Source organism: Colletotrichum chrysophilum (assembly GCF_026319265.1).
Source record: "Colletotrichum chrysophilum strain AFK26 chromosome Unknown scaffold_78, whole genome shotgun sequence".
NCBI lineage: Eukaryota > Fungi > Ascomycota > Sordariomycetes > Glomerellales > Glomerellaceae > Colletotrichum > Colletotrichum chrysophilum.
This window is the reverse complement of record NW_026517365.1, coordinates 162,408-178,762: the sequence shown is the minus strand read 5'-3', so window position 1 is coordinate 178,762 and position 16,355 is coordinate 162,408. Positions and strand designations below refer to the sequence as shown.

Here is a 16,355-nt window from a genome sequence, read left to right as displayed (position 1 = left end):
ACCCCAGAGACGATCAAGGTTTGAACATTGATTAAGAGCCATTATCATCCCATCTAAGCCGTCCGCCGCTGTCTCGTACTTAATGACCCCGTCTACCCTCCATCTTCTCCGACAGTGTTTCGTGTTCGCGAGTGTCAAGCCTCAGTGTGTGGAAAAAACTCCGTCCGTCGCTCTGTGTCCATTTTGCCTCTCTCGAGTTGACCTCGACACCACCGTTCACTCCTTACCACCACGCCTTACACTGCGAACGCGAAATCGATATCGAACCGCAGCGCAGATCGCTTGCTTCGACAACCGTCATCATGAAGGCCACATTCGCTTATGTCATGGTCGCCGCGCTCTTCGGAGTGTCGCAAGCCTCCGTTACCCCGCTCAACAACATCATCCGCCATGAGTACAACCTGAACGCCAGAGCTGGTGTTCACGGCAACCTGGCTGCGATCGCTCGCCGTGATGAGGCAGCGGCGCACACGCCCGAGTCCGACGTCTTGCAACCCGTCGTCTAAGAGCACCACAAACACCGAGGCACACGATGGCAACCCCATAGTTACCACATGGGCGCACCGGCAACACCAGGCAATGGGCCACTTGGTCCGCCGAGTCTTCTTCACACCAAACGGAGCACAGCCAGATCCATGGCGCTCCAAGCAACTTTCAACCTTCGATTCTTGCATGCGTTAGACATGCCACCTAGGGTACATGAGCGGGAGTTTACGGGCGAGTTGGGAATATGAGGGAGGCGTTTGCAGGATCCGAAATGAATTGGGGGGTTGACCGGGCACGGGAAAACGGGACACGGGAGGGAGGATGGCGGAGGGCGACCTGGCCGGACTGGTCTCAACAGACATGACAGACACCACGCTTGACAAGATTTCATTTTTCTTCCAACAAACAAAAAAGAATTCGTCCATCTCATCACACACCTGCCCCTCTCGAACAAGATTGACGTGATTTAACCTGCATCAACCCCTGCCGATAAGATCCCGCCCTAGCTGAGCTATTTTCTCAGCCCAGCGCTATCGCTGATAAGTCCAGGTGTAATTCCACGTCTTCTGCCCTTGAACCACCAAGTCGTAGTCCACGACCAAGCGATCATCTTCCGAAGTGTCGAAGGAAACAACGCCAAACTTGGAGCTGCCCCAAGAATGCGAATGCACAGAGACGTCCGTGTCCTCGATCTGCCTGTGATACCGAGTGAACGGTTCGTAGAACTGGTTTAGAGGGGACGTGGAAAATTCTATGATCGCCTTCCCACCCTTGTCGCCAGGCGGGAAAATTGTCGTCGCGTGTTCATGGCGATCCTAAGAAGCAATGTTAATCTCGACAATCACAATAGAGGAGATTGCCATCTCCACTGCAGTTTTCGGCCGGAGAGAAGCTTAACTCACCCCACTCAAGATAACCACTCCCTCGGTCAACCTCATCATGTCCAAGACCTGCTCCCGCTCGTGGAGGTATCCGGACCAGCTGTCGGCCGAATCGGGTCCCCTCCAATTTCGCGTGAAGGGCACGCTGCTCACGACGACCTTCCATGCTTCTTCGGACGCCAGCCACGCCTGGAGATCTGCGAGCTGGGCGGGGCCCAGCATCGTCTTGCCGGGCCCATCGTCCATGGATTCCGCAGATCGGTATCGTCGGGTGTCCAGGACGAAGAAGGAGATGTCCCCCCTGCGGAAGATGTAATGCGTCTTGCCGAGGCCGAACTGCGACGAGGGGTTCGCGTGCCCCTGGTAGGCCCAGAATGGCTGCATGGCAGATTGATACAACCCTGTCTCGTTGGCGGCCCAGTCGTTGATGATTTCATGATCGTCGTAGAGATGGAGCCATGGCAGGGAGCGGAGTGCCGTCGTCCAGCTTGGCGAAGCGTAAACCTGGCGGTAGGCGGTGGTGTAGTCCTCAGGGGTCCAGCCCAGGGCGATGGGTAAGTCGATGTAGATGAAGTCGCCGAGGAAGAGCATCATGTCTACTGGCTTCTGCATGAGATATTGGTCTAGGTATTCGAGCCCCTTGATTCTGACACCATGATCCACCGGGCTGTAAGGGTAAAAAGGCTTTATGCAACTAGTTGACACTAGACTCCATCGCTTGGGGTCTCTGGCTGCTGTCTTGAACGAGCCTGCATGGCTTGCATTAGTAGTGTAATAGTACTCAGTATTGGCTTCGAGTTCTTCAAAAAGGAATGTGCCGGTATAGTCGTTTGCGTCGGTCACAGTGATGACCTGAGACTTTGGCTGCTCTGCATCTTCCTCCGCCGAAGTAAGTCTAATTTGGACATGTGTGATAGGCGCAATTGGGGCACGGGCAACGATGCGCGCTGAGGTCTCGTCGACGTAACCCACACGAGAGAATGAGATGTCGTTGCTCTGATGAAGGTAATGACTTCGATACAGGAAGTCCCAAACAGCGCCCAGAGACAGTAGATTCAGCACAACGGTAATGAAGCTCGCAAGAAGCTGTCTTGAGTCAACCCAGCCACATAGGAGCAGCAAACTTGGATGACGGCGCTTAGGCTGAGAGTTGCCCGAGAAGAGTTTTGCGATGAGGTAAAGCACGTAAACCGCAGAGTTGCCGTAGATGCGGTTGAGATACTTTCGTCCTAGAGGATGCTGTCTCAGTGTTAGCTGTTTGCCTCTTCCATAGACAACTCGAAGTTCAGATTGTCAAATACAAATCTTGTGAAAATCACCGCAGTGATCCTGAGAGTGAGCGTCGTGATGGCGGCCACGGAATCCAGAACGCTTGACAATGCCATATTCAGACTGGTTGTACCCTGGTTGGTTGTTCCCCCGATGTTGATCTTAAGTTGCTTCCGACGCAAGACGGTTTGTCATCCGTTTTTCAGTCGACATGTTCGGTCAAAGTTGGTAGGAGGAGAGACCTAGACTTCCCAGTTTCTCACCCTCTTGTCAAATCTTCAGCCCAAGTTCGTGGTCTTGGAAATATGGTCCTTGTCCGGTGGAGGTTCAAACCTTCCATGGAGTGGCCAGCAATCCAGTCTTGCCAATGAGGAAGACACGTGCTGCATCTCGTCGGCTCAATCAGCATTTTGCAGTTTCTAAGATTCACCAAGAGGGGCCTGTGGGCTAGCATGCGTGTCCCAGGCCGCGTTCCCGAGCCGATCGGATTTAAACCGACTGTTAAACACACATCCAAACACTATCAAATCGCAATGGCCCCCATCGAAGGATTGTGTTCACGAACTGGTAGGGTTCATATCGGAACCAACATGTGGACCGCGGGCAGCGGGACTCCACTCCGATCGACGTCTGACAAGTCCGCAATCCACCACGTGGGTGCCGTTGAGCGCCGGGATCCGACGGATTTCCTCCGACAGCGGGGACTTCTCAACAGCACCCAATAAAGAGGTTTTAGAGCTTGTGAAAGCTTGTTTTCGCTCTCAACCCACTGGCGAGGAAGCTCGTCCTTGTCATGCGAAGGAACGCTATGCTCCTGCAAGAATCAACTTCCGGTATTCCTGGTTTCGGTCATGTTCCGTACATGTAATTGCCATCCTTTATCAGTCCTTAAGTGCAAGTTTTCAAGCACGTGTCCAATGGTTCGCGACGAGTGGTAGCTTCCAACCATGAAGAATATTACTGAGCTCTCATGGCCGGCACACCTTATCCAACTTGGCGGGGGGCCAGGAGCCACCAAATGGCGGGTTCGAGGCGTCGTATGCCGGTTCACGCCTGGTCTTCTTCGAATTTTGCGTACGAACCCACGTCGGACATCTTCAGAGTCCTTGCGTACCGAGGGCTTGGTATGATCAGGGGTTCCACGTGCAGTAGCTGCGAAACTCCCAAGTCCCGGAACTGTACCATACTTAAGTCTTTTGGTCGTCCGTGTCAAGTCTCGTTTTGTGACCGAGAAGCCTTGGTGGAGTGAGTCTCAAAATCGCATCGAACATCGCCAACATGGAGACCGTGACACGCTCAGAAGCAGGCTCCGAGTCCGCCAAGGACATCCCACAGAAGGATGGGGGAGTTGTCGTCACATCGCGAGACGACGCCTCATCGCTGGAGCAGGCCCCTCCGGCCAGGACAGCTGGCAAGCTCGATGTGCTGGTTCAAGGTGTCGCGTTGTTCTCGGATGGATACAACATTCAGATCATTGGCTACATGAACACAGTCTTGGCGAAGCTGTAAGTTTCAACAGTCCAGCAGGCTCCATTCAGTATTGAACCTTTTCGCTGATATTCTCTTTAGCTACCCGAAGCAGATGACCAGCGAGGTCAAGACCAGACTATCCAATTCTATTCTCATTGGCGACATTTTTGGCATGCTCATCTTCGGACTCTGCATCGACAGGTTCGGCAGAAAAGTTGGCATCGTACTCACCACTTTCTTCTTGGTTTTGGTAAGTTGCTAGCTTTTCCCTCTCTCGGCATGGATCTTGCAGCTAAGACACCCAGGGTATCGTAATTGCGACTGCCGCACATGGAACTTCCGTGGAAGGAATGTTCTGGATGATGGTAATCGGGCGTGGAGTTGCGGGAGTTGGTGCTGGTAAGCCCACGCGGACGCCTTCATTCTAATGCCTCGACTGACCCTGTCTAGGTGGAGAGTACACTGTCTGCACATCCCAAGCTCTCGAGTGTGCCGACAGCACTGAAGCCATGCGGAGACGGCGTGGAATGCTCGTCGCCGTTTCCACGAATGCTGCCATTATCTCCGGTTTCGTGGGCTCTAGTATTGTCTCCCTCATCGTCATCGCAGCTTACAACGGCCAAGCCAGCGACGGTATCTGGCGTATTTGCTTCGGGATTGGCATCTTCGTAAGTAGACCGGCCCTGTTCCCAGTGTTTCGGATTGCGGACTAACGTCTTGGAAAGCTCCCGTTGGTAATTTTCTTCTTCCGCATGCGACTGGTCGACTCCCAGCAGTACAAGAAACATGCAATCCAGTCGAACATTCCCTACAAGCTTGCTCTGAAGTTCTACTGGAAGCCTCTCCTCGGCTGCTGCAGCGCCTGGTTCCTCTACGATGCTGTCGTCTATCCCTTCAACCTCCTCGCCCCTACCCTAGTCTCAGGTTTCTCCTCCCAGCAAAACATGATCCAGTCCATCGGTTGGTCGGCATTGATCAATGCGTTTGCTCTTCCCGGCGCTTTTATCGGAGCGTTGTTGATGGACCGCATCGGCCGCCGCCAGACATACGCCCTAGGCTGGGCCATCGTCTGCGTTTTCGGTTTCGCAATCGGCGGGTCCATGATCCAGCTCAACAACGTCTTCCCTCTGTTCGTCACTTTGTACGGCCTCTTCCAGACTTTCTTATCCGTAGGACCGGGTGATTGCAATTTTCTCGTTTCCAGCGAGTCTTTCCCGACTCCGCTCAGAGGCCACTTCCTCGGATTTGCGGCTGCGGTAGGCAAGGCCGGTGCAGCTGTTGGGACGACGGCACTCAGCGCCGCTCTCGCCAGCTTTGATGATCGTCTCAAGGGCCAGCAAGCCATTTTCTTGATTGGAAGTGGCATTTCTGTCATTGGCACTCTGTGTGTCTGGTTTCTGATTCCTAACGTGAGCTCCAAACCCTTTCCCCTTCTCCCTTGCCCTTTCGACTTAGCTAATGATGTGCAAAGGCTCCTAAACATCTTGAGGATGAGGATGTGAGATTCAAGAAGTATCTCGAGGCGAATGGATATGATACCAGCAATATGGGGTTGAAGGCTTAGTAGTTATTCGATCGATAAAGCCGCCTAGACATCACAGGCTCCCAGCTTTGAGAAAGGGGAAGGGACAAAAGGTGTTTTCATCAAAAGCAAATGTATTTCGCTACCTAACAATTCAAAGAAAAAGCACGCGTATTCTATAATGATGTGGCCTTCTCCGAGTTACCGCCGATTTGCCTTGTCCACAAATCCATGTATCTGCCGCCAAGAGTCAGCAACTCATTATGAGTTCCACTCTCTACCACCCTTCCCTCGTGAACCACGATGATCTTGTCTGCACTGACAACCGTAGATAATCGATGCGCAATGACAAAGGTTGTCCTGCCCTCCTTCAACACGTCCAACGCGCCCTGGATGCTTGATTCCGTCTTGGTGTCTACCGCGCTGGTAGCCTCGTCGAGAATAAGGATTGGCGGATCCTTCAAGAAGACTCGTGCAATAGCCAGTCGCTGGATTTCACCACCTGATAACTTGACACCCTGCTCTCCCACACGACTTTGATAGCCATCCGCAAAAGACAAGATCCTGTCGTGGATTGCGGCTGCTCGGCAGGCATCGAAGATCTCCTCATCGGTGGCCATCGGCCGGGCGTAGCGGAGATTCTCCATCACTGTTGCGTTGAACAGCAACGGATCTTGCGGGACGACGCCGAGGGCATCCCGAAGTGAGCTGAGGGTGATGTCGCGGATGTCGTGGCCGTCGATGGTGATGCGACCGGAAGTCACGTCGTAGAATCGAAGCAAGAGCTTCATGATGGATGACTTTCCAGCACCGGTTTCTCCAACTAGGGCAATGGTGTGCCCTGGCGCAGCGGAGATATTCAAGTCCTGAATTGTTGGTCGTCTTGGGTCGTAAGAAAAGCTGACATTCTCGAACTCGACGTGCCCCTTGACGTCCCTCAGCTCCCTCGCGTTCTCACTTTCGACGATTGTTGACTTGGTTTGGAGGAGATTGAGAAGACGCTCGGCGTCGACCAGATCATTCATCAAGTACCGGTAATCGTGCGAAAGCCACTTCAATGGCCAGACCAGATAATCCCAGTACTGAAGCAGAAAGACAAAGTCGCCCGCAGTAGCTCTGCCTTGCGAGATCTCGCGCAAAACCAGGCTGGCAAGAACGAAGAAGGTGAGCGGAACGGCCATGTCGAGAAGGCCTTGGACCAGCGCGTCGCCAATGCCGTACTTACGGCTGGCTTCAAGTCGAGACTCAACAGTCTGGCCAAAGCGACGCTTCTCGTAGCCAAACATGTTGAAGTAAGTGACAGTCTGCCAACCCTGAACAGCCTGGTGCATGACCCTGGCCTCTTCTCTCTCTGCCTTGCTTGAAGCGCGCTTGTTCTTGATGTTCATACTGGATGTATAGACTTCCAGTGTCATGAATGCTGCCGCGGCCAAGGCCATCGCAAGAGCGAGGTAGATGTTGAACTTCCAGTACAGGAGCCAAAACGCGACGAACAAGTCGATGACGGTAGGCAGTATCTCGTTGACGGCGGTGTCCAGGACGTTGGTGAGCGACTCGCCCTGCTCAATAGCCTTCATCACTTCAGCTGAGTCTCTCTCAGAGTGAAACTCCATAGACAGGCCCATGACATGACCAAAAGCGGCGTTGGTGACTTGGCGGTAAGAGAACTGCTTGATCGGGATCTTGGCGAGCGCGTCAAGGAGACCGAGGCCTGCATCATCCTTCAGAACGACCAAACCCAGCCAGATGGCAAGAGTCCCGTAAGGAGCCTGGTTGTTGAGGATCTCATCCGTAACGCGGCCTAACTGACTTGGGATCAAGACGTTCAAGACTCTCCTTCCAGCGATGGAAAGCAAGCAAAGGAAGATGGAAAGCTGGACTTTCCGGTCTTTCTTTGGGATCAGGTAAGGCAGGAAGATGGCGAAGTCTTTGATGTAACCAAGCCAGCCTCCGGTCTCTTTAAGACGCTTAGCACGGTGACGTTTGATGCTGGCGCTGTCATCTTCGTCATCTTCGGAATCAGAGTCGGAGTCCTTGCTGGCCACCTCCGTCTCAGTATCGTTGCTATATGGCACGCTGCCGTAACAAGTTGAATCGCTTCTGTCGGTAGAAGAGCTTGTCCGGAGGAATGGCTGGCTTTCTTCCGAGGCATCTTGCTGTTTCTTGCTCAGTGATTGACTTAGCCGGACCGAGAGAAGGAGCAACACAGCCAGCAGGCGGACTGCCTGGCAGCAGAGAATGGCGATTTGTTGGATAGACTTAAGATCGCCAACGGCGGTCAAAACTAGTAGTGGAGTTTCAAAGAGAACTGTGGTGGCGGGAACGCCCAGAGAAAAGCCGCGTACATGGCGACGAAAAAAAACGACTGTCCAAGCGAAAATAGACACAAAGAGATGAACCAAATGAGATTGTTCAGTTTCCAACGCGTTTGGTTGATTAGCGGTGATAACGAATTCTGAAAAAAGTGTAGAAAAAGTGACAAGTAAAAGAAATAATCGTGGTTTTGATTGATTTTGTGGCAATGGTCGTACTCTATTGTCTGTTACTCGGCGGAGTTGTGCAAGTGTTGAAACAGCTGGGACTAGAGCGACGCCCAGTGCACAGCCGTAGTGAAGGGCTTGACAAGCCCCAAGGCGAGTGACCATGCTAGATGGGAGCGGTGACGCTTGGCTGAAGATGATCATGCTTTGGTGAACAAAAGCCTCAAGATCAAGGCGGAAGAAACTTAACAGATATATCCGAGTTGGTTCGAACTGGCGCGTGTGACGTAAGACCAAATGCCGGCGTGCATCGCAAACCAACAACAGTCTCTTTAGCTGTGTACCGTACCCTTTAGTGCTGATTCTGTCATCCCCACTACATTTACGATGTCCCGCAGTGGGCAAGTTTGTCTTGACTTTTTCGTGTGGGCAGTGCTCATACACTGAAATCTGACTCATACCGGGCCCGGGCCGTCTCTAGCTAGACTATCTTGACTACGCTGAAGCGCGAACTTGAGTCGGAACGCGCGGGCTGCGGCATAGCTGTAGCATTTCGTCTCTATTAGGCTATCTTCAATAGGTCCTAATTGGACCATTTTCAGTGGTTTGCCGCGGTGTTCTCGGGGTCCACGATGCACAGCCATACCTTCAGCTGCAACCCAATTCATGTTCCCTGTAAATGTTTCTTTCATTTGAGCCAATCCCCACTGAGGCCAAACCCAACTCAATTTCGATGCGATGCTGTCCATTCGCAAAAAAGCAGCAGATCAATCGACATTGGGTGAAAGCAAGTCACAATTGTCTGAGAGCATCATGATGAGCCATCATATGACTCACATATGCACATCAGCAGTGACATGCAAGACCCGAATTGAGCTTTTTTGAAGAAACTGTTCTGTTGTCAGACGACAGAACCAATCAACCGAGTTCGGCAAAAGTCCTCTACTTGCGTACGGCCAACATGCTGTTTGGGTGGCGAATGTGATGCTCAACCAACAGTCCGCAAAATTCTGTCCAATTTATCGACCGCAATGCAGCAAACAAGAATCTCAAAAGTCTAGCTTCTACCGGTTCCCCCATTCCCTCAATTTACTGGCACCTCATTCGCTTCCAAGACTGAGAGCCGTCATGTTTGTCGCAAGGGCGGCTGCGCCCTGGTGCCTGTGGTCAGGAATCGCAGCCAACTCCTTCAGCTTGGCCTGCTTCTCCATCCACGCTCGGGCCCCGCCGTAATTGCAATTGTAATCCATGAACTCTCCGGGATTCCTGTCCATGTCAGAACCTTCACTATGACCTCTCATCGAAGAATACTTTCACTCACATTGTGATTTTGTTGGTGGACTTGTCAGTTGCTGGCTTGCCTGACTGCCTGCTGTAACCCTGGATGAGCGTTGCGCGATCGTATCTGCATTCGAAAACGGTCTGTTCTGGTTGTTAGGATAAGAAGCATAACGCGCAGATGTTGTGCTTGCCTTCAGCAAACTAGCAACCTCCTCCTGTGTTGGCTTAGTCTTGACATCGGAGAAGATGGCTCCGAGCGCTTCTGCGTCTTCGACACTCTGGCTAGCTCCTTGACCCTGGGTCGGAAGCATCGGGTGGCTTGCATCGCCAATGATGATGGTGCGTCCTTTATGCCATGTCTTCAGAGGATCCTAAAAGACAGCTGTCAGTGAAAACCCTCCTGAAGTTGGCTTCGACTCACAAGATCACGCAACTGCCACAGGCCAACTTCGGTGCAGTTCTTGAAGACAGCCCTTGCCCAAGGGGGGAATACTTTGAAAGTTTCCCTGAGCTTTTCGGGATCTCCCTTGGTCGTCCAGGACTTGCCTTCTGCATTCTCTTGCATTTGATCTGCTAACTATTAGCAACGGCTTCGCACCAAACGAGACAGCTCACGTACCATCTGGGACCATTGCAACAATGCTGTAAATCGAACCATTTCTAGCAGGGCCCATGATGATTCTTCGGTCATGGCCCATTATCATCGTGGTGATTGACTCTTTGGGGTCGATCACGGATGTGAAGTCTTTGTCTTGCTCGAGTTCCGAGCTGTCAATAATGAGTCGGTACGCTACTTAAGATTAGCTGCTGCAAGATGCGGTAAATACTGTATGTGGGCTCACCCGACAATCCGGTGGGTATCGCGGGGGCCTCCTTTCCAATGACAGCCTGTCTCAGGACACTCTTACTGCCATATAAAGTAAGTCAAAACCGGATATGAGGAAGGGCGGTAACTTGGAGGTGATACGTACATGCCGTCGGCACCTACGACCAGGTCTCCAACGATCTCCTCGCCGGACTCAAGCTTCACAACACCAGCGTCTGGGTCACAACTCGCGACCACGCAACCAGTACGGACAATCACTGGGCCGTCATCTGGTGTTTCTCTTGTTGCAGCTTCTTTGAGTGCATCATGCAGATCAACCCTTGGCAGTCAGTTTCTGCATCTTGACTTGATACCGCTCTTCGCCTACCTGTGGTAAACCATGCGTTCCTACGCGGCCGGTCAGTTATCATTGAAAGAATGGCTCTTGTGCAGTGATGGATTTACTTACGGCTCCATAATTCTTCTTGAGATGAAATGGGATCTCGGCGTGAAGTTTGCCGTCGGTGTCATAAATGCAGAACTGGTGAGAACATCAGCGCCGTGTAGTTGGATATCTCGTGGTCTATCAATGCGCACCGCCTTGTCGGCCATGGAGCCCTTCTTGGCAAGTGAGTCTTCGAGGCCCCATTCCTTCTCAACGATTCTGCAAACCGATAGTTAGCTAAATGAAAGGAGGTAGCCATGTTCAGCAAGGCGAAGGCAAACGCACTTCGAAGCATTCGGCTGTAAGCTGTGGTATCAAGTCAGCCACGTCGCCTTAATCGTTACAGGGATAGGCTCATAGCAGCCTCGTTCGTGGAGTCCTACGATATTGTTGCACCAATTTCCTTGTTCAGATGACTTTGTTCTAACACAGTGATGTGCCGATTCGGCCCACGCAACGCGATGGCCTGCAGATATTAGCAATGATGTGTCGATGACTTGGCAAGGGCTCAACATACCGAGGAGAGGCCTGCAATCCCGCCACCGACGATGACAATGTTAAATGTACTAGTATTGGCGGCCATGGCGATATGCTGTAGCAAGTCACTGAAGGTATGCCGAGTAACAACGCCCAGAGCACCCTAGCAAGATCAAATACGAATCCTGACCAAGACTCGACGAAACAGAATGGATTAGAGACAATCGGAAGATGCAGACTGCTCCGAGGGAAGTCATATGCCTACCGCATCCTCGCTCATGGTAATCATCCTTCAATCAATGGCCGTCCACTTGCCGACGACCCACCGGAGTCGGCACGCGTGCCATGGCAATGTGGAGAAAGTTCAGGGGTACTTATTTCGCAGTGAAATCCGAACCGAACAAACCGAACCGAGGATTTGGAGGGGCCCCAGTGTAAGTCACCACGGGCGACCGTCGTCGACCTCGGAGACTTGGAGGAACCCCCGGGTGCAAGGAAAGCTATTGTTCAGGAGGAAATTTTGTGGCAAAAATCATGCCTTGATCCAAGATATCAATAAGAGCCGCGATCGTCTAACCCGAGTCAGACTTTTCGCAACAGCTCTGCAGCAGTCCAAGACGCACTTGCATTGGCATACGCACATCAACTACATCCAACATGGCCACCACTACCACCATCACTGAGCAGCCCAGCGCTCCCATCACGGCCGTCGACGATGGTCGCATGAAGATGGATGGCTCAGACCCGACGTTTGGTGACTGGAGAGATGACCTTCTTCGCGATGGCTATGCCTTGATCAAGGGTGCCATCCCGAGAGAGCGTGCCGATGGCTATGCCGACAAGATGTACTCAGTCCTTGAGTCGTTGTAAGTAAATATCGCCCTCTAGGAAAAGCTCGAAAGCTGACCAACTTGGCAGTGGTCTTGGATACGACCGCAACGACCCGTCTACCGTTCACCCCGACAAGCTTCCCGTCATCAACGAGAAGGGCATGCTGATGGCCTACGGCGCCTGCCACGAAGACTTCGTCTGGAGCATCCGTAGCGAGCCTGGAGTTGTTGGACCCTTCGAGCAGGTCTACAACACCGAAGACTTGATTGTCTCCTTCGACGTCATCAACTATGGCTTCGCCAACCGCGCCAACTTGCCGGAGAACAAGCCTTGGCCTCACCAGGATCAAGTAGGTGCTGGACAAATTCAAGACAAGAGCGACTACTGACCCCATAGCAGGATCCCGAGAAGCCCGGATTCCGCTGCCTCCAAGGCCTCGTCAATCTCCACCCTTGCGGTCCCAATGACGGCGGTCTGATTGTCTGCAAGGGCTCTCACAACCTCAGCGCCCAGTTCCACGAAGAGCTCAAGGACGAGCCTCGCATCCCCGCTTGGACGAAGGAGTGGTACGGCTTCACCGACCGCGGCATGCAGTGGCTCAAGGACCATGGCGGCGAGTGGATCAAGGTCTGCGCCGACCCCGGTGACTTGATTGTCTGGGACTCCCGAACCGCACACTACAACGTCCCTGTCAAGGGCGAGATTGACCGCATGGCTGTTTACACCTGCTTCATGCCCGTGACCGACGCTACTCAAGAGGATCTCTTGAGGAAGAAGGCCGCATACGAAGGTAAGATAGTATTATTCCGCATGTAATTGGACATATCACTGATCTCTTGCCTGCGTAGCCCGCCTAGGAACTACCCACTGGCCCAACGCCAGACACACCGGCTCGAATGCTGCAGTTCGCAACGGAAAGCCCGATCACATTTTGAGGGACAGGCCACTGAACGACGCGGTTTTGAGTGAGAGAGCTTTCAAATTGACCGGAATTCCCTATATCCAAACAAGCGCATGAGCCAAAAACGGGCTCTTCTGGCTTCATCTTCATGTATTCAAAACACATTGTCATTCGCTAGCATAGTGTACAAGAACAAGACTGTTATCCTTCAAACCATTGTCTCACCAGTGAAAACTGTGATAAAAATCGAACTTCGAGCAGGGCAAGGCCTGCAAAGTGCCTCATTGCAACATCCATCGCCAACAAGGGCACTTGCCTTCAACAGACACACATGCAGTACTCTTCAACGATGCATTGGCGCACGCATTGTCAATCACCGTATTCCGAGTCTTGCTCCGAGGATTTCGCGTCAAGATCCGAAGATCCTGGCTCTTTCTTTATGGCATCGCCTTCCGTGAAGAATTCCCGAGTCCGCGGGTGTGGTAGCTGAGAACAACATTAGCCCAAACCGTACCGAGCTGCTTTTGCCATCCGAAATGAGCCCAATCACGAAATATGCCATCGCGACTCTATTCAATAGTTGCCACATAGCAGGGGAAAGCATATCCGCGATGATCCGTTCTTGGCCAAGGGCGAAGGCACTGATAAGACAATAACAAAGACGTCGCTTTCCGAACCGAAGCGTCGTGTCCAGTGTGGCACAGCAATCAGACCGAGGACTCCAACTCCGGGGTGCCGTGAGGGGCATTCTGCTGGGCCTCCCCTTGTTTGGCTAGTCTTCCCCGCAAACCAGCTGAATGGGTACGGAGCGCCGAACGACACTAGCGACTGACCCAAGCCCGGGGCCCCTCTCTCACAATCATCTGCACCCCAGCTTCCCCAGTCCGTACCCCACGCCGAATCTTGGTGAAGGCTGGGGTAAGGGGGGAGAGACACAGCCAAGGAATCAGACACGTAGAGACGAGCGTCGTTGAAGCATGTCGAGTTCGGCAAATGGCAACGTCGACATTTGTCAGGTAACATCAATCACAGAAATAGACCCATCTTCCCCGGATTGTCTCTGGATGGGGAGTTCTGATCAACATCCTCATTTCACAGTCCTAATTTGAAGGACAGAGGACAGAACACAGTCATCCATAGGGATACCCAAGTTCCTCGTTTCATTTGAAATTCCACTATCAATAGCTCAAAGTTCTTCAAGATGGGCGAAACAGACAGCAAGATCACCGAGGAGAGAGTCGAATCCGCCGACTTCGCCCAAAAGCCCCCGATTGAGGATGGAACTTACAAGCCTAACGTCCAGTTGGCTGATGGAGACGTCACATATCTCATCCCGACTCCGAGTTCTGACCCTCGAGGTAAGTTATCTCGATGTATTCAGCTTGAAAACCGAGTTGAACGCTGGATTGGGAAGCAAGGAACTGACTTGACACCTTCTCAGACCCTCTCAACTTGAGCAAGCTGAGAAAATGGGTAAGTTATCCAAATCACAGCGAAACGATAACATGACGATGTACTGACCACATCTTACAACAGATCATTACGATGACCTGCGCTACCTTTGCCGCCGTTGGCCTAGTACAAGTTTCCGGACTCGGTGCACTCCTCGGCGAGTTTATCCCACAATACGCAGCGGAAGGACATGGCAGCTATGAGGACATCTCACACCTGATGACATACCCATCTCTCTTCATGGGACTGGGTAATCTCATCGGTATGCCTCTGGCCCTTGCCGTTGGCCGTCGACCTGTCTTCCTTGGATCCTGCGCCCTGGCTGTTTTGGGATCCATCCTCTGTGGCACAGCCAAGACTTACAACTCCCATCTCGCTGCTCGCATGATCCTCGGTCTAGCGGCTGGACAGAGTGAGGCTCTTTGCCCTTTGATGGTTCAAGAAGTTCACTTCCTTCATGAGCGAGCCCGCTGCTTGATGTGGTTCACCCTATGGCAGTCTACCCTCAGCGGGGTCTACACCCTCCTCACATCTTATATCGCCGCCGGTATTGGTTCTTCCGGGTGGTACTTTCTCGGGGCCGGCATCGCTGCTTTAACCTTCCTCTTCGCCATCTTCATGGTGCCCGAGACCAAGTATGATAGACCCCTTGCTGCCTACCAGGGTCAGGAAGCCTCGGTATCTCGCTTCGTCACTGCTCATGCCCCGGGTGTCGATGATACCACTGGTGTCTACACCGAGATGCTCACCCGCAAGACAACCACTGAGCCTCGCGAACTCGACTTTGTCAACTTCAAGCCCCGCACATTGGCCTCCGACATCCGCATTCTTAACCAGAAACCCGACTGGAAGGAGGGTTGGCAATGCTGCACCGGCATGGCTATTGTCACCTTCTTCCCTGACATGATGTGGGCCCTACTTCTGAACGGCCTTACAATGTAAGATGCAGCCCGGGCGTTTGCCAACCTACCCACAAAGTTTCAGTATACTGTCACTAACGTTTTCTTCTCGACAGCGGCGTCAACATCGCACTTGGCACCACGTATGGAGCTATCTTGCAGGCAGCCCCCTACAGCTGGAGCTCTTCCGTCGTCAGCTTCGCCTTGACCGGCCAGATCGTCGTCGCCTTCCTGGCTCTGCCTCTTCTTGGCCGCGGCTCAGATTGGATCATTCAATACTTCGCTCGTCGCAACGGCGGCATTCACAAGCCCGAGTACCGCCTCATTCCTCTCATCATCCCCGTCATCGTGGGCACGCTCGCCTCCATCCTTTATGGCCAGGCGGCGGCGCACCCGGAGAGGTTCCATTGGTTCGCCATCGTCTTCTCCATCAACGCTTACTACTTTGGCTTCGTGGGAGCAAACCAGGTCGGAATCACCTACGCCCTTGACGCCTACCCAACCCGCTCTGGCCCTGTGCTTGTCATCATCTGTGCCATGCGCGGTGTCATTTCCTTCGGCACTAGTTACGGAGTAACGCCGTTTGTGAACTCTATTGGATACGATGGAGCTTTTGGAGTTTACGGTGGGCTGACTGCTGCCCTTGGGGCTGTCGGAATCTTTGTCTTTATTTGGGGCACTCAGATCAGAGCCATGGTTGCGAAGTGGGCTGTTGCGGAGACGAGCGCTACTCCGTCCTACAACCACTAGCATGACCTCATGGCTTTGAAGGCTAAGATACCGACTGCGACTTGAATTTGCTGAAGCTTGAGAAGTGGTACTACGATATGGTCAGACAAGGTCAAAGACAAAGTTGGCCATGGAAAGCCGAATCTCGAATGGAGAGTCAAGACAGATATTGAAATATTGAGCATTATTGAATTGACCGTTTGCTGATTGAATGACGATCCATGGACGTATCACGATATTTAGCAATGATACCCTCGATCCCTAATTGCGAGCAAATAGCCTGAACATTGTTGTTGCTATTGAGCGAAGCACAACGCATTGGAGCCAGTCTGTCTTAGAATTGTTCCGCTGCGCTAGTGTTGAGTGATAATTTTGTGGACTTCGACGCCGTATTGACTGTCTAGACATTCCAAGAAATGGGTCACGT

At 52.5% G+C, this 16,355-nt stretch overlaps 8 protein-coding genes across 8 annotated transcripts; 4 read left to right on the top strand and 4 right to left on the bottom strand.

The window, feature by feature from the left end:
• Window positions 1–302: 302 nt before the first annotated feature.
• Window positions 303–506, top strand: COL26b_008737 (uncharacterized protein; the record flags this gene model as incomplete). The annotated part of the gene is made up of 1 exon (XM_053181486.1): window positions 303–506. The coding sequence occupies one exon, from the start codon at window positions 303–305 to the stop codon at window positions 504–506; it is 204 nt and encodes a 67-aa protein (XP_053034626.1).
• Window positions 507–1,016: 510 nt separating this feature from the next.
• On the bottom strand, window positions 1,017–2,752 carry COL26b_008736 (uncharacterized protein; the record flags this gene model as incomplete). Its single annotated transcript, XM_053181485.1, has 3 exons — window positions 1,017–1,211; window positions 1,389–2,606; window positions 2,669–2,752. The coding sequence occupies 3 exons, from the start codon at window positions 2,750–2,752 to the stop codon at window positions 1,017–1,019; spliced, it is 1,497 nt and encodes a 498-aa protein (XP_053034625.1).
• Window positions 2,753–3,914: 1,162 nt separating this feature from the next.
• On the top strand, window positions 3,915–5,670 carry COL26b_008735 (uncharacterized protein; the record flags this gene model as incomplete). The annotated part of the gene is made up of 6 exons (XM_053181484.1): window positions 3,915–4,141; window positions 4,206–4,356; window positions 4,412–4,505; window positions 4,557–4,774; window positions 4,832–5,515; window positions 5,578–5,670. 6 exons carry the CDS (start codon window positions 3,915–3,917, stop codon window positions 5,668–5,670), a joined length of 1,467 nt encoding a protein of 488 aa, XP_053034624.1.
• A 134-nt stretch (window positions 5,671–5,804) lies between these two features.
• On the bottom strand, window positions 5,805–8,273 carry COL26b_008734 (uncharacterized protein; the record flags this gene model as incomplete). The annotated part of the gene is made up of 2 exons (XM_053181483.1): window positions 5,805–7,784; window positions 8,160–8,273. The coding sequence occupies 2 exons, from the start codon at window positions 8,271–8,273 to the stop codon at window positions 5,805–5,807; spliced, it is 2,094 nt and encodes a 697-aa protein (XP_053034623.1).
• Window positions 8,274–9,208: 935 nt separating this feature from the next.
• COL26b_008733 (uncharacterized protein) lies at window positions 9,209–10,063 on the bottom strand (the record flags this gene model as incomplete). The annotated part of the gene is made up of 5 exons (XM_053181482.1): window positions 9,209–9,374; window positions 9,430–9,535; window positions 9,592–9,760; window positions 9,811–9,959; window positions 10,009–10,063. The coding sequence occupies 5 exons, from the start codon at window positions 10,061–10,063 to the stop codon at window positions 9,209–9,211; spliced, it is 645 nt and encodes a 214-aa protein (XP_053034622.1).
• A 465-nt stretch (window positions 10,064–10,528) lies between these two features.
• On the bottom strand, window positions 10,529–11,222 carry COL26b_008732 (uncharacterized protein; the record flags this gene model as incomplete). Its single annotated transcript, XM_053181481.1, has 5 exons — window positions 10,529–10,582; window positions 10,664–10,735; window positions 10,792–10,858; window positions 10,925–10,938; window positions 11,157–11,222. 5 exons carry the CDS (start codon window positions 11,220–11,222, stop codon window positions 10,529–10,531), a joined length of 273 nt encoding a protein of 90 aa, XP_053034621.1.
• A 551-nt stretch (window positions 11,223–11,773) lies between these two features.
• On the top strand, window positions 11,774–12,965 carry COL26b_008731 (uncharacterized protein; the record flags this gene model as incomplete). The annotated part of the gene is made up of 4 exons (XM_053181480.1): window positions 11,774–11,982; window positions 12,035–12,296; window positions 12,347–12,737; window positions 12,796–12,965. The coding sequence occupies 4 exons, from the start codon at window positions 11,774–11,776 to the stop codon at window positions 12,963–12,965; spliced, it is 1,032 nt and encodes a 343-aa protein (XP_053034620.1).
• A 1,084-nt stretch (window positions 12,966–14,049) lies between these two features.
• Window positions 14,050–15,949, top strand: COL26b_008730 (uncharacterized protein; the record flags this gene model as incomplete). Its single annotated transcript, XM_053181479.1, has 4 exons — window positions 14,050–14,206; window positions 14,290–14,321; window positions 14,385–15,238; window positions 15,316–15,949. 4 exons carry the CDS (start codon window positions 14,050–14,052, stop codon window positions 15,947–15,949), a joined length of 1,677 nt encoding a protein of 558 aa, XP_053034619.1.
• Window positions 15,950–16,355: the final 406 nt, after the last annotated feature.